The 14,897-nt window shown below is 45.1% G+C and overlaps 1 protein-coding gene across 8 annotated transcripts in view; it reads left to right on the plus strand.

The window, feature by feature from the left end:
- fgd4a (FYVE, RhoGEF and PH domain containing 4a) overlaps positions 1-14,897 on the plus strand; it is a 42,096-nt gene that overhangs the window by 11,065 nt on the left and 16,134 nt on the right. For 6 of the 8 annotated variants that reach the window (XM_084017978.1, XM_084017983.1, XM_084017982.1 and 3 more), the window contains exon 2: positions 12,941-13,021. In XM_084017978.1, coding sequence (XP_083874104.1) covers positions 12,941-13,021 — 81 coding nt within the window. Of the gene's footprint in view, positions 1-2,319; positions 2,489-9,235; positions 9,386-12,940; positions 13,022-14,897 lie in introns of those variants that run through there. The other 2 variants (XM_084017989.1, XM_084017984.1) reach the window with 2 other exon arrangements.

Genomic DNA, 14,897 nt, shown 5'->3' on the forward strand with positions numbered 1-14,897 from the left:
ACTTCTGGTTTAGTAACTGCAGCGTTTAAGTAGATCCTGAATCGGTGCTGAGTCGCTAACCTTCCTTTTTCTTGTGCAGGTTCTCCTCATCTGCTTAATGGCAGATTTGTTTAACTGCATTCATGGGTCCTAATGAGCTGCAGGGACATGGGCCCTCGGTCTGCAGGTGTTTGTGGGTGGGCATGTGTGCGTGCTTGGCTGCAGGCTGTCTGACCTCAGAGCAGCAGCACTGACCTGTCTGTGATAATGGCTCGGCAGTAAATAAGAAAGAAACTGAGCCTACGGTTATGTCTGTAGCGCTCCGATCTCCCGCATGTGGCGTTTACACACACTCTGCAGAGAGACCTGGGGGCAGCTCACATAGCGCTGCTGATGGCGACGCCTGGATATCGTTATTGACTCTCTCGGACTTCCGCTCACTAATTACCGAGGCCTGCAGACTCACAGTGTGTATAAAGGTGTGTGTGTGTGTGTGTGTGTGTGTGTGTGTGTGTGTGTGTGTGTGTCGGCCGAGCAGGTCGTTTCATGTATCCGCTGAGTGGATTTCATTTTAATGGTCATCCATGTCCGGTTGACAATAAAGGGAGCGTAGGTCCGTTATAGTGTGACGGCTGCCAGTCTGAAGTAGAAAAGAGAGGCTCCTTCACATAATGATTTTTTTTTTTGAGCTGTTGTTAACACTGTAGGTGGTTTTCACACGCAGGTTTGACAAAACGAGAACAACTCTTTCTCACCCCTCGAGCCACATCTACTGCAGACTCATTTTTGTTTTTCCGTATTCTTGCAGCTGGAGGTTTGGTGACATCGGCTGATTGCGAAATCAGCTCAAAACCCGATATATATGGAGGAAAAATGTAGCGTCATCAAGCTAGCTGTCAGTTCCTGAAATAATCGAGACAATTTCGAGCATTTCACAAGAGCTACATGTGAGACTTGAACTCGAGTCAGACAAGCTTGAACTGGACTTGACTGCTGTATGACCTGACTTTAGACTCGTAGGCAAAAACATTCATTTGTCAGGTTTTGAGCAGGTAAAGTCTAAAGCAATGAGCAAGTACTCAGATAGAAATACAATAGCGAGAAAGTAAGGACATCACCAAACTCTTTAGGGTTCATTCTCTGGGAACCATGCATGTCTATTTCATATTTCATAGCAATCCATGCAATAGTCTGGTTCAGAGTGTTGGACTGACCAACAGACCAACATTGCCCCCTATCGAGACATGCATGCTAAAAGTAAATTATTGAATTATACCAGTACAGGAATGACAATGTGCAACTGTACAAAATGTACAAGATACGGGGAAGTGGAAGTACAAGCTAAGTACAACGCTGGTGTGAAAATGCAACCAGAGTGCTGTTAAGTACCTCAATATCCTCTGAGATGAAGGAGACATGGAGTCTCTTAGTCCTGCAGAGAGAAGCCCTGAAACGCTGACCTGAGGGCAGTGGAACGGGCGAGGTCCTGGTCCACATACAGCATTAGCCCTCCTATGGAGGACCCTCCTGAAATCTTACTTGCCGACTTAACAAGGCTACCAAGTCTGCTCTTATAGTTATACAAAAGGTTATAATAGATTCAATGAAAAAGAGTCATTATCTCAGTAGAGAAGTAAAAAGAGATCATTTGGCTCTACAGACTTTTATGGATCTGGATTTGAATAGTGGTACATTTGCTCCTTTGAATAAATATTTCTCCTTTTAGGAGTGTGTTTGGTTGTCATGGGAAACGGGTGGGTGGCCTTCATTTCCACTGCTCCCACCAAACCTCCAACCCACACTGTGCCACTCAGTGTGAACCCTGGAAGAAAGGAGTTCAAAGCACGTGAATCTGTGAGATTCAATTCAATAAACCTTCTACTTTATAACACATCAGTTCCTCATCATCTCTCTCTAGATGCCCTTTTTCTTGTGTCACCCCCCCCCCCCTCCCCCCCATCCTTCTCTGGAGGGGGTTGGTTTATTGTCACCTATGTCTGCTATAGCCACCAGCAGCAGCAGGGACAGCCGATGAGTACGGCCATTGGCTTCTTCCCCTCTCGCCGGCCCTCCCCTCCCCTCGCCCCGACACAATGGGACTGATTGTCCATGCGACACACACTCACACACAGAGGGGGCTTTACTGAGTGTCGCTCCCCCGCCATATGCACCCGTCTCCGCTGGAATGTGATTATCTTCACTCGCCGCAGAGAGGAATGAGGAAAGGGTGAAAGAAGAAGGAGCGCATCAGAGAAGGCGAGTCAGTCTGCGAGTGTGTGTGTGTGTGTGTGAGAGAGAGAGAGAGAGAGAGAGAGAGAGAGAGAGAGAGAGAGAGAGAGAGAGAGGGGAAGGGAGGATGCAACCAATGCAGCGAGGCAGCAGTTTAACATGAACCTGACAGGGCGAGCGACAGAGTGCAGAGAGGGAGAGGTCGTTTCACTTCAGTCTAGCGTTGGATTTTAATTCCTCCAACCTCGCCCGCTCACACCGGACCCAACCCTCCTCTCAGGTTAGTGCCTCTCTCCCTCTCTCTCTGTCTGTCTCTCTCTCTTTAGACCGGTCAGCGGCAGAGCGTCGGCTCCACCGACAACGCAGCCGTCGGGTTAACAAGAGCTCATAGACGTAAATGTGTGTGTGACCACAAAGACACCGAAACAGCCGTTTGCCGTTCAACGCAGACACACGCCGCCTGCCGAGGCTGATGGTTAACAAAGAGGGGGAGCACACATCACAAAAGGCAAACCCTGGATGTCACCACAGGATGTTTCCTCTGGCGTGTGGCGGTGTGTGTGTGTGTGTGTGTGTGTGTGTGTGTAGTAGAGAGCTGTGGGTAGTAAGCAGTGGGAGCTCTATCGGCTGGAGGGGACTATTAATTTCTTTAAGGCGTTGTTTACTAAGCCTCTCAGCTGCAGGCTGTCTCAAGGTATCACACACACACACACAGACACACACACACACACACACACGTGCACGTAGAGTCCACTGCTGCTGATTTCAGTTAGCTCTGTTTGCCATGATTGGCATAATCGGCCTCAGCTGTCCACAGTGAACTGTGGGAAAATATGCAAGCGTGTGTGTGTGTGTGTGCCTGTGTGTGTGTGTGTGTGTGCGCCTGTGTGTGTGTGTTGTGTGTGTGTGTGTGTGTGTGTGTGTGTGCGTGTGTGTGTGTGTGTGTGTGTGTGTGTGTGTGCCTGCGTGTGTGTGTGTGTGTGTGTACACTGTGGCTTGCTGCTCCTGACCCGTCTGCAAACAAAACTATGATTTAAAGTCACCTTGTCATTACAGCTGTAATACAATCTCTTGATGACAGACGTGATCCTGAGAGCTTGTAGTCGCTGCACTCCGGTTGCTAACGTCAACAAAAGGGGAGAGCGGCTTCGTAAATAGTATTTATAAAATAATCAATAGCTGCAATAATGACCTTTTTGTTATCGGACACGTAAAAGGGAAAACATGCCTGGTGCTTTTCTTCCCTCTTTGGGCTCAATCTCCCCGCTCCATCTCCCCGCTGTGGCTCGTTTGGCCAGCTATCTCTGCTGCTGAAACCATTAACTTTTATATATATCGCTGTAGTGCTTGTGCTTCCTCCGCTATGAGCTTGGCTCCCCAGACAGGACGGCAGCGGCAGTTGCCAGATCCTGTAGTTGCCGTGCTGCAATGCAACGCAACCAAGTCAGTGGTTCTTGCTGGGCTTCTCGCTGGCTTCTCCAGGATCAAGCAAGTCCCTGCTGCAAATCCAGGAGCTTCTGTGACTCAAATCTAAATGTCACTGTAAAAGTTGCCGTGCTGGGATCGAACTGCTCCCGAGACTTGTCACATTAATAGCTTTCATCAGAAGAATGAATCACATGCTGATTTGTGATCCAGTGAGCCTGGATTGCAGCGTTAAACAGGCTCTGGTGGATGTTCTGGTGGATTAGTGGGCATAAATATGCAGATTTGTGGGTTTGATGACTTCCAGCACGTCCTCACCTTCATCTTCAGTCTCTTATGAAGTTGGAAATGTGATAAACAACTGAGGAGCAAAGGTCACGTCTGGGCAGTATCAGGAAGGGAAGAGAGCCTATCATAAAGGAAGCAGGCCGGGGACGTGATGTGACCAGAAATGTGATTTAAAAAAGGTTAGAGGCATGATTCTAAGGAGAAGGGCTAACAGCCTCATCAAAATGAATACTTATGTACTCTCAAGGACATAAACACTAGTTTGTTTCGAAGGCCTTCTGCACATTATGGCTTGTTCTTGCATTTTTAGCAGGTGTTATGTCTGTATGCATAATCTGAACCTCCCCCATGCAGTGTCAGACTGTCAGCGACTGCAGCTGGGATTCATCATCCCTTACCTTCCCGTCTCTCCCCTCTGCCGCTCGGATTATTTTGTTTATTTCTCGTCCTCCGCTAAACCCTAAAGCGGGGGGTGTCAGACTCGATTTCATCCGCATCACGGTGATCCTCACAGGGCCGGTTGTAACTGTAATATGAATGTATCTACTCTCATATTACATAATTGCCCCTGCAATGGATTATTATTGGTTTCTCATACAGTCAGCATACACTGCTTTACAAAGGCTCCTTCTGAAAACAATTAGAAGATCGGGGGTTTACAGCCGCGATGAAGCTGGCTTTCATTTCATTTTTTGCTGCATCATTTTTTTTTGCTGTATTTTGCGAACATATTCTGTTGAGAATGCATGCTTCCAATTAAATCTTGGACTCTTCTTTGCTTTTCTTGGTGGCTAAGGTTAGCATACTTAGCTCCCTGTATTCCTTGGGATCTTCCTCACTTTCCCATCTCCTATTAAGTTCCAACTTTTTTCACATTTTTGTACTATATAAAATATTTTTTTCCAATCCTGTCACTCAGATCACCAAATGGAGATGTGTTGTGGGACATTCACCGGTATGGAAAATTGCAAAATTGCGAGCTCTCGCGGGCCGAATTAAACGAGGTGCCGAGCCAGATTTTAAAAAATGCTGTGTCATGGCCTCACACAGGAATCACTGATTGGGTTTGTGGCAGCAGAACACCTTGTCGTCCTGTGGACTCTGAGGTTTGTCTTTCTGCCTGGCTTCCCATGACACGGACCAGAGTCGCTGATGCTGTTTGACACTTCATCCCACCACGAGGCGTCAGATTAAGTGCTGCGTGCTCGCACGCCTGTCTGTGTGTGAGGTAACAGGAAAGCAGGTGACTCAATCCGGTCGAACTGGAGGGGGCTTAAATATGGAAAGTGCAGATCCAGCTCAAGAGAAGATTTCTGACAAGTTGACACAAAATGAGGAAGAGAGGATATATATTTAGTTGAAGCATGAACTGCTAAAGAGGAAGTTTGTGTCATTTAAAAATCTTAGTTTCTCTCTTTCTCTTTCTGCCTCATCGCCCCGAAACTCGTCTGCTTTCAGGGTCGCAGGCGGATTTCTGTGCATTCCAGCTCCACGCTGAGAATATGGCCTCCGGTCAGAGGGGCTCATTCATGCCGAGTACAATGATCCCGTATGAGCCACAAGTTTTTACCCATGCTGTTTGATTGCCATTATGTACGCAGCGTCTATTTACTTCATCCATAATGCATCGAGTCAAATCTGTTCGGCATTAATGAATCTCCGAGCGCCGGAATCAATAGAAGGAGATAAACAAAGAGACATTTAAGGGCGGTTGAGAGGAGCGTTTTAACGTGAGTTATAATGTGTCTGATTAATCCACGGATCGCTAAGCACCGAGCCCCAATCGTTGCTGTTGCTAAGCCCTTCAAGCTTCCCTTTCTCAGCAGATTTAACACTCAAAACTAATATTTTCAAACAATGGGTTCTCATTGATTTCAGACTGATGTAGACAAACGTTCTAAAAACGTCGTCTCCAGCTGACTTTTGTTTCAAGCTCAAGACTTAAATTTGACAGCTAAAAGTACCGTATTTTTAAAAGTAAAACGCTTTCAGGCATCGTCCTCCCTGCAAACGATTCAGTCACCGCATAGCAGTTAGAAATTAGCATGTGAAATGTTGTTGACAAAATATCTGTCCGCCCCGAATGCCACGCGCTGCCACTCCTCCGGGTCTACAAGGCCTCCGTTGTGAGGCCGCGCCACATGAGAATATCACCCAGAGCATTGCTTTCAGATTGTGAGAATTTCTCATGGGGTTATTTCTGGAGACGGAGCTATATTTGGACTTCAGAAAGTCAGTTTTTTTTGCTGAGCTGATGGAAATTTGCATGTTTATTTCTGTAAACAAAAAAACCCAACAAAAAAAATGGGTTGCTTTGAGTGGAAACTCGATTATAGGAAGAAATTCCCCCGGGGGGGCGTCGCTTCAATGCATTGGTACAAACATGAGTGCAGCTGGCGTGCTTTGGTTTACTGATTACTGCTTTATAAAGTCGCATTCCAGTCTTTTAAGCTGCAGTTTACGTCACATCCACAAAGCAGCGCTTCGTCTGTGACATTTAAATGGAAATGAAAGAACACTGCGGTTCATTTGTGAACAGACTGGCCTGCTGGGGCCCAGTCAGTCGTGGTGATTGGTCGGACAGGATATTGATTGACACATTTTGGGAGCTCCTGCCTAGCAGCTGTAATGTGTTCTCCGAGGGTGGAGGGGCGGGTCACATGGGGGGGGGATCGGGGGAGGAGCTGGAGGGAGCAGACGGAGGAATAAGGTGATAAAGATGGAGACAACGGGCTGGTAGAAGAAAAGAAAAGAGGCATGTTGAAAGGAGAGATGCTGCATGTCGATGTTATCACGTAATCTAGTTGCAACAATCGATCCCTTTCAGTGATCACATGGTCCACTATCGCTTCACAGCTGTTTGGAGCTCAATTATGCAACCCCCCTTCCTTTAATTAACCTGCATAGATCAGCTGTGGAACTAAATGTGTTTGCCACGTGACGTCGTCGTCCTTCTCTCTTCATGTGTTCTTTTGAAGTAAAGACAGGAAGTGTTTAACAGGGAGGCCGCTGTTCGGGGGGTTCAGGATCACAGCAGGACCCGGTCTCTCCCACTCGGCCTGCCCTCGTTAGACACGGGCCACGGAGCATGTTCAGATCATGCTAGAAGCTTATCTTCCCATGCTGGGTGAAGTGTGGGGAAGCATGCTGGGGACCAGGAAGTAGACGGACAGCGTCTGCACACGATGTACCAGTTTTATGAGGCACATGTTTAAGTTGGTGGAATGTGAGGGGAGGCCATGCATTTGCTATGAACACACACACACACACACAAACCACTCCTCAAATTTACGAATAATTAATTAAATACACAGTTAAGTAGATCTGTAGATAATTGGATCCAAAACTATCCAATAAGAATAAAAAGCACAATTTGAAGCTGTTTTTTCTACTATTTTCACATTAACAATGGTTCAAAATAATGTGAAAGAGGGTTACTCATAGTGACAAACCCACAGATTTTTGACTTACTCTACAGTTCCAACACTTTCTCGAATAGCTGGAGAACACAATGGAGTATTTAGCAGCTAAAGATTTCCATTAGGAGTGGTGGAGCCCAAAAAAGAGCTTAAAAAAGAATGTGAACATGGGACTTCTTCACAATGCTAACCGTGTTAGCTGTAATGTGTAAATGGGCAACACAATTTTTTCGTATCACCTCTGTAGTATGATAATGTCATTTATTATTACTGCTTGAAAGTGACTATAATCAATACTTTTATATTTGTCATTATGGAGCACATGATTTTTAGTGATATTAAACATCTGACTCATTGTTTTCTGCTTAAAAGCTTTAATAACCACTTTACCTGGACCACACGTTAGACAGAAACAATTGGTGGAGACCAAAATGAGGCTAAAAGGAGAGTGAATTCTGCTAAATTACATTCAGATCACTATAAATGTTCTGTCTCTTTGCTATCTGGTTCTTCATCACAGAACTGAAATGTCACGGAGAGTCAACGACATCATAGGTCCCGTGTTCGCTCCGTGAGCTGGAGGTCTCATCTGGTTGCCTTGACCACATAAAGGCTGTACGAGGCCTTTTAATTTTGACTCTATTATGTTTGCGGCGGAAAAACCATAACTCTTTGATAATTGCCCATTATGGAGGGAACGGGAGAGACGGGAGACGGACGCATCTGGTCTCATTCAAAAGCCAATTCCTTCTGTGTCAAGCATGAAAAGCTCAGACATGCGCCCACACACACTTTAGAGACACACATTATCACCGGCATGGACCTCGGGATGATTAAAGGGGCGTGACTTGGCATATTAATACGTTCTTTTCCTTTCCATTATTTATGAGTTACATTTGAATACTTATCTGGATGTAGGGCAGCCATGCAAACGAAGCGGAGGTTACTTTACATTCACAAGTCCTTATGGGGAAGAAAAGGGTATTTCATTTTATATTAATCGCTACTAGCTGTTTCTCATCATTATGGGATGATAAGTGCAGACTCCTCCTCTGTGATTTGGGTTTTTTTTTATTTCAGAACCTCATTTATTTCCTGCTGCAGTCAGGACCGAGATGGGAGTTAAAGATAACGTGGTTCATGATGGTAGACGATGTGTTCACTAATGATTTGTTAGTCGGTTTGGAAGGACTGCAGATAGTTAAATATTAACCGTTATGGCTGGATTATTTTTCTTTCTCACTTCCCCATCCACACTGTTCCTCCCCCCTCCTTCCTCCTCCTTTCTCCACCAGTAAATTACAGTATTTCTACCCACCTCTTTGAATTTCTATTCTCCTCCCACGCCAGGGTGACTTTGGCCTTGACTGCTGGCAAACCCTCAAAACATTGTTATGGAACAGCAGAGATCTTCAACATGGGGTCCGCAACCCCTAGAGGGTCCGCTGAGTTACTGCAGGGGGTCCTTGAAATGATTTGATCCCAAAATGTATTTCTTTAAAAAATGAAATCTTGTTGTGAAATTGTGAAATGCCAATAAAGAATATATTTATTACATATAAATATATGAATCTGTCAACAATTATTATTTTAAAGGCTAAGCATTGTATACATCATTACAAAGGACTTGACCTACATTATTATTGGCCCGGTTTAATCATTTTAAACAATATGTAATGGAGGGTCCCTCCACCGGGTCACTAAAGGCCTTGGGGGTCCTTGGCCTGGAAAACGTTGAAGACCTCTGGTTTAGAGTGACTATGTCTTGAAGACTTCACCCTCCTCCCCTTCTGCTAGCCTCTCTGATATCTGGTGACTCTGGTTTCGGGGGAACCGGTTTGTTTAGTGACAGGAAAGGTAACTCCAAGGGTTTGATGGGTAAACACAGATTTGACGTAAGACAGGTGACGGGGAAAGTTGCGTCTGAAGAAAAGGATTGTTTACCTCGTCTATGCTGTTAAAACTTGAGCCGAGGAGACGCTCCGACATGGATAAACATCGCGTGGTTGACAGAGGGCAGATGTACTGGAGAGGAGTGTGCACAGGTACGTTAAAACAGTCGAGCAGCTTAAGGACATAAAGAAGGTTCAGTCCTTTTTGAAGTCTGTAATTTGCCGTCGGTGAACCGCTGAGAAGGGAACCGGAGGAAGCGCTGGTTTTAACACTGAAACCACACACACAGGTGCTGTCAGAGTGGATCAGGTTTGGGTGCAGTCACCTTTACAGAAGCATGTCAGACATGTCAGATCTGTCGTGGGGACCTGAGTCATGGTTACAGGTGCAGCAGTTGATACACATTTGAGTATTTACAGTACAATGAATTACGGTAATGAAGACAGGTACAACACACAGGATTCACAGCGTTAACGTAGCAGCAAACAGGTGTTTCACATGTAAAGCTATAGTGGAGTAACGTCTCAGATAATGAAGTTGCTCTCTGTGTGTGTTGTAATTCAAGCTTCTCTCTCTCACCTTGTTGACATACCTGTGTTTTTGATGCATGTTCATGCATGTGATAATGTCCTCCCACCCTCCAGTTCCCCCTCAGTTAAACCCTGTCGGCACTGTGGCCATAGTTTTCACTTTTAGAGCTATTAGCACTGTTAGCTGCAAGCTGCCGGCTCAGCAATCGAAATTCTGAAAGCCACTGAAAGGCAGCAGAAATGCGCCAAATCCTGCATGAATAAATAATTTAATAGTTAGTAGCTGTAGCAGAGAGGAATAAACTGTGTCAGGCTTTGGCTGCATTTTGGTATAATTTTAAGTTGGATAGTTGTTGGATTTTCACAGTAATTGTTACTGAATGCACTTGCTACAGGGGAATACTTCCACTGTAGAGGATTCTTCTATTTCTGACTGGCGTCTGGTTTTTATTAGATACATCTATAATCTGTAACACGTTAAATGGCAGAGCTCCACATCGACTGTGACAGCGGCGAGACTGAGATGTCATTTACTTGTGTTGACTGAAGGTCAGACTCTGGTCAGATCTCTTTGTCGTTTGCCGCTGCAGGCGTCTGTCAATCTTCTTGTTGCTATAGAGAAGGGATAAACAACCACGAGGCTGCTATCAGCAGCCGAGAGATCACCGTGATTATGAATAGCTTTGTTTACAACGTCAGTACGACACACACACACACACACACACAGTCTGATAAAGTCTGATCACAGCTTCTATCTGATGTTTCTGTGCTGCTGATCAGGCCCGCATCTTTACAGCTTTATATAAATAAAACAGAATTCACCCGTGTTTATTGGTATCAGAGCGGTGGCCACCATTTTCTTATGAAATGTTTTTAACTTGGAGAGCTGATGATCAGATCGCCGTGAATGTACCCGTTAAATTGGATTTGCTTGACGAGCATCATTGGAGGATTTGCTGCGGTTTACCACCTGTTTTGATGTGTTTGATTCGTGATGCTGAGTAGAAGACGCCCTCACATACAGGAGGGAGATGCAAGTTATCTTTCTTGACATAAATGCATCATTCCCTTTATATTAACCTGCACCTATGCAGTTCATGTTCACTGTAACGATAAAGTGAAAATACTGACGTCAATGAAGAAACTCACATATTTCTCCATTTCTCTTACGGGATCGGTCATTTCACTCGGACTCTTTTTTTCTTACAGTTACTGTGAATCACAGTACTGTGGAAGTTTGAGCAAAAGGTCTATTTAAATAAAAATAAATTGTCATGACCAGCTCTGAGTTTCATTATCAGTACCAAGAGTTTCACATCATTTCCAAAATCCGGCCCGACGCCAACGTGTGCTTTCATGCAGCTTCTCTTTAGTCAGAGGGCTGCTATGCTTATAGACCTCAAGATTATAGAATATGAACAACAACAAAAAAAAACAGGAAGTTGACAGACAGGAAGAGGAAGTTTAGGGTCAGGCCAGTAGCCGGACCAGTAGATTACCCCATCATATATCATCATTGAAGTCGGTTTACCACCAACATCTCAGAAACTCATCCAGTCCACCTTTATAACTTCATAGTCCATGTGTGTGTGTGTGTGTGTGTGTGTGTGTGTGTGTGTGTGTGTGTGTGTGTGTGTGTGTGTGTGTGTGTGTATACATGCTGTCAAAGTAACACATCCCCCACTTCAGGAAACAATAGGCGTGTGATGACTCTGGTCACATGACCAATGGGGGGGGATGTCTTATATATGTATGTAATGCTTTTGATAAGCTGCTTATGTGTGATACAGTATATTCTGAATAGGGAATTTATATAACAGATTGAGGTTCAATTTATGTCCTATAAAGTACGTTTACGTGTGTTAGAGTGTGTGTGTGTGTGTGTGTGTGTGTGTGTGTGTGTGTGTGTGTGTGTGTGTGTGTGTGTGTGTGTGTGTGTGAACAGCAGGCAGGCCTGTCATGAGGAGTCCAGATGGTGGGTGGAGAAAGCCCTCCTTTAATCCCTGAGCCAGGATATTATACCCCCCTCCACACCCTTACACACACACACACACACACACACACACACTTAAACACAGTCATTTGCACCTCCTCTCCACTCTTTGCACGACCCCATGCTGAGTTCGTCCACTTTTCTTTTACGTGGTTTTATCCACACTCCAGCCCTGAGTTCAGCACTAGTGCATTATGGGAAACAAGAATGATTGATGCAAATAAAAGCCTATATCTAATGTCTATTCCCATCACTCCAAACCTTCACCAGTAGCGTGACCTCAGTAAATCCAGTGGAATACCTAACTATCCTATGTTTACATCTCTCCTCCTAATATTTACCTTAACGCTGCCTTAAATGTATACGACGGGAGAAGAAACGTCACACAAGGCAAGCTGCCACTCCATCCTGGTGCCGCACAAATGCAGCACATAAAGCCTGTAATTATGGGATACTACCTTTTATCCCTGAACTCAAGCAAGAAGTAACGTTCAGGAAAAAATGAGGAAATAAAAACAGGTTTCACTGTGTGATGAACACTCGCTGTGATGTCATTAAGTGAAAATAAATGAATGAAAGTCGGCTCAACTTTAATTTGGAGCACCTTTCCAGCTGTTAGAATGTGCTTTGTGACTCCTGCACGTGTTTCTTGTCAACGGCTATACACTGATCACCATCCTGCAGCTTTGATGCTTCATGTTAGATCAGACGGACCACGTGTGTGTGTGTGTGTGTGTGTGTGTGTGTGTGTGTGTGTGTGTGTGTGTGTGTGTGTGTGTGTGTGTGATCATTGTTTTTCACGAGCGTTGCTGTTTTCTCTTTAATCTTTTATGTGCATATTAAACGTCCGTGTTGAAAGAGCGTTGCTCTCCCTGCAGACTTACACATCGCAGACAGACTAATTAGGATTTCTATCTCCAAGGGCCTCTAGATTCACTTTCCAAATCTCAAAACAAACACAAGTCTACTCCTGCTCTTGACAAATGCAGCTACCAGAAGTGCGCTTCAAAAAAAAAAAAAAAACACACACACTCTGGCTGCTTTCACATCCAGAAACCCTCATTTTCATCTCTCCGTTCCACCGAGTCGCTGCTCATCTTAAATAAAACATGGATTTGCCTGAAAGGAACAAAAGAAGCTTGAAGCGTCTCGAGTGTTAATGTTTTTTTTTTTTCTTGTTGCAGAGAAGAAAGGCAAAGCGGAGTGTTTTAAATCCAGGAGCGCCGATGAGGCCTGCGTGGCGGTGAAGCTCGAACACTCCAGAGGTGAGCATCGCCTCCTCTCACCTTCACAGATGTCTCTCTTTTAAATGGGACGCTCTGCCTGTGTGGCCGTTCACATCTAACCATGTGCGTGGTGCTCATTTTTACAGCGGCTTCCTGTCTGTGTGTATTTGTGCCGCCGTTTGACGTAGTCGTCGTGTGATGCGTCGGAGGTAGAGCCGAATTAAGATGCAAAGCTTTTACTTCGTCAGTCCGTTTTCACAGCAGCGGGGCTGCACTTAATTTTTGCATTTGACAAAATCTTCCATGTCTTTTATGCAAATGCGTTGAGGCGAACTCTTCAAGTGGACTTTAAGGTTTATGATGTATATATGAGGTGATGCTGTGAAGGGCAGCGTGAACGCTTCTCTCTGCAGCAGGGGTGTGAAGGAAGCTGCTCTATTTTTACATCGGGTGTGTGTGTGTGTGTGTGTGTGTGTGTGTGTGTGTGTGTGTGTGATGAGCCCCAGTGTCAAACTATTTTTCCTTTCTTCTCGTCTCATTCCCTCCCGTCGCTGCCTCCATCCTTCCACCTCTCTCTCCCATCCATCCCACGTTTCTGCTCTTGTCTATTTTCATCACGCCCTCGCTCTTCCTTCCTTCCTGTCCGTCACCCCTATTTGGCTTTAGTACCTTTAGAGCTATTGCTTTTATTTTTACCCCATATTCTCTTTCATCACAACTTCCCCACACACACACACCTCCTCCTCCTCCTCTTCCTCCTCCTCCTCCGGATGCAGACTGGGGTTCTAATCTCACGCTGGCCCATGGATTAGAGGATGAGGCAGGGTTAATCTGAAGAAAGTCTGGGTAGTTGAAGAGAAACGGCTAATCCCTCATGCCTGGTGGTAATGGTTGTCTGTCACCCTGTCTGACACACACACACACACACACACACACACACACACAGAGCCAGCATTAGGACACAATGAATGCTGTGTAATAGTGTCGAGCCGGACATGAACTAATCTCACTGAATGATGTAGGGCGCCAGACACGGTTAGAAACTCTCTAATGTAAGGTGTGTGTGTGCGTGTGTGTGTGTGTGTGTGTGTGTGTGTGTGTGTGTGTGTGTGTGTGTGTGTGTGTGTGTGTGTGTGCGTGTGTGTGTACATGCACGTAAGTAACCTGGTTTTCTCAGCTTTTGGCAGTAACCTGATTCCTTAATCTTAGTGTAAATGAGAAACTGGGTTTCAGGAACCGGGTCAACACTGCCGGAGCAACCCGGCTTCTTTTGGATATTTTGCATTTTGACATTTCTGCATGTGAAGGAAAGGGAAGTGAGAAGAAAATATGTGTTCATGTGTCTAAATTAGGCAAATCCCCTAAACGAGATACGTCTGAATGACTCCAGCTAAACATTTGGTTGATGGTGAAATTTTAAAATTTTCACCATCTGTTCAAATGCTTAAAAAAAAAAGGAGCATCAAAAATGGATGGCAGGAATCTGAAAATCAGATCAGCTGGGTTGAACTGTAAATACATTTCCTGGATTTACCGCCAGCCAATGTTTGAGGTCAAAGGTCAAATGCCACTGGCAGCATAGATGACACCAGTCAATCCTGTCTGTATGGCACGGACTTCCCTCCAGGGAAGATTCATCGTCAGCACTTTAAAAACATAGATTTGCTTCATCTGAAATGTGCCAGAACTCGTCACCACGGCGACCGCCTGTCACCTGGAGGGAATTTAGTGAATGTACACCGATCGAACTGGTTCACTAGAATGCCTCTCATTGTTTCTGTCCTCGTCGGTGAGCATGCAGGGGTTTGACAAGGTGTGATATATACACACACACACACACACACACACACATCAATATATATAAATATTTCTGTCACATATCCACACATAGCATTGTGGTTTTTTTGTGAGAACC

Source organism: Eutrigla gurnardus (genome assembly GCF_963514095.1).
Source record: "Eutrigla gurnardus genome assembly, chromosome: 9".
NCBI classification, from domain to species: Eukaryota; Metazoa; Chordata; class Actinopteri; order Perciformes; family Triglidae; genus Eutrigla; species Eutrigla gurnardus.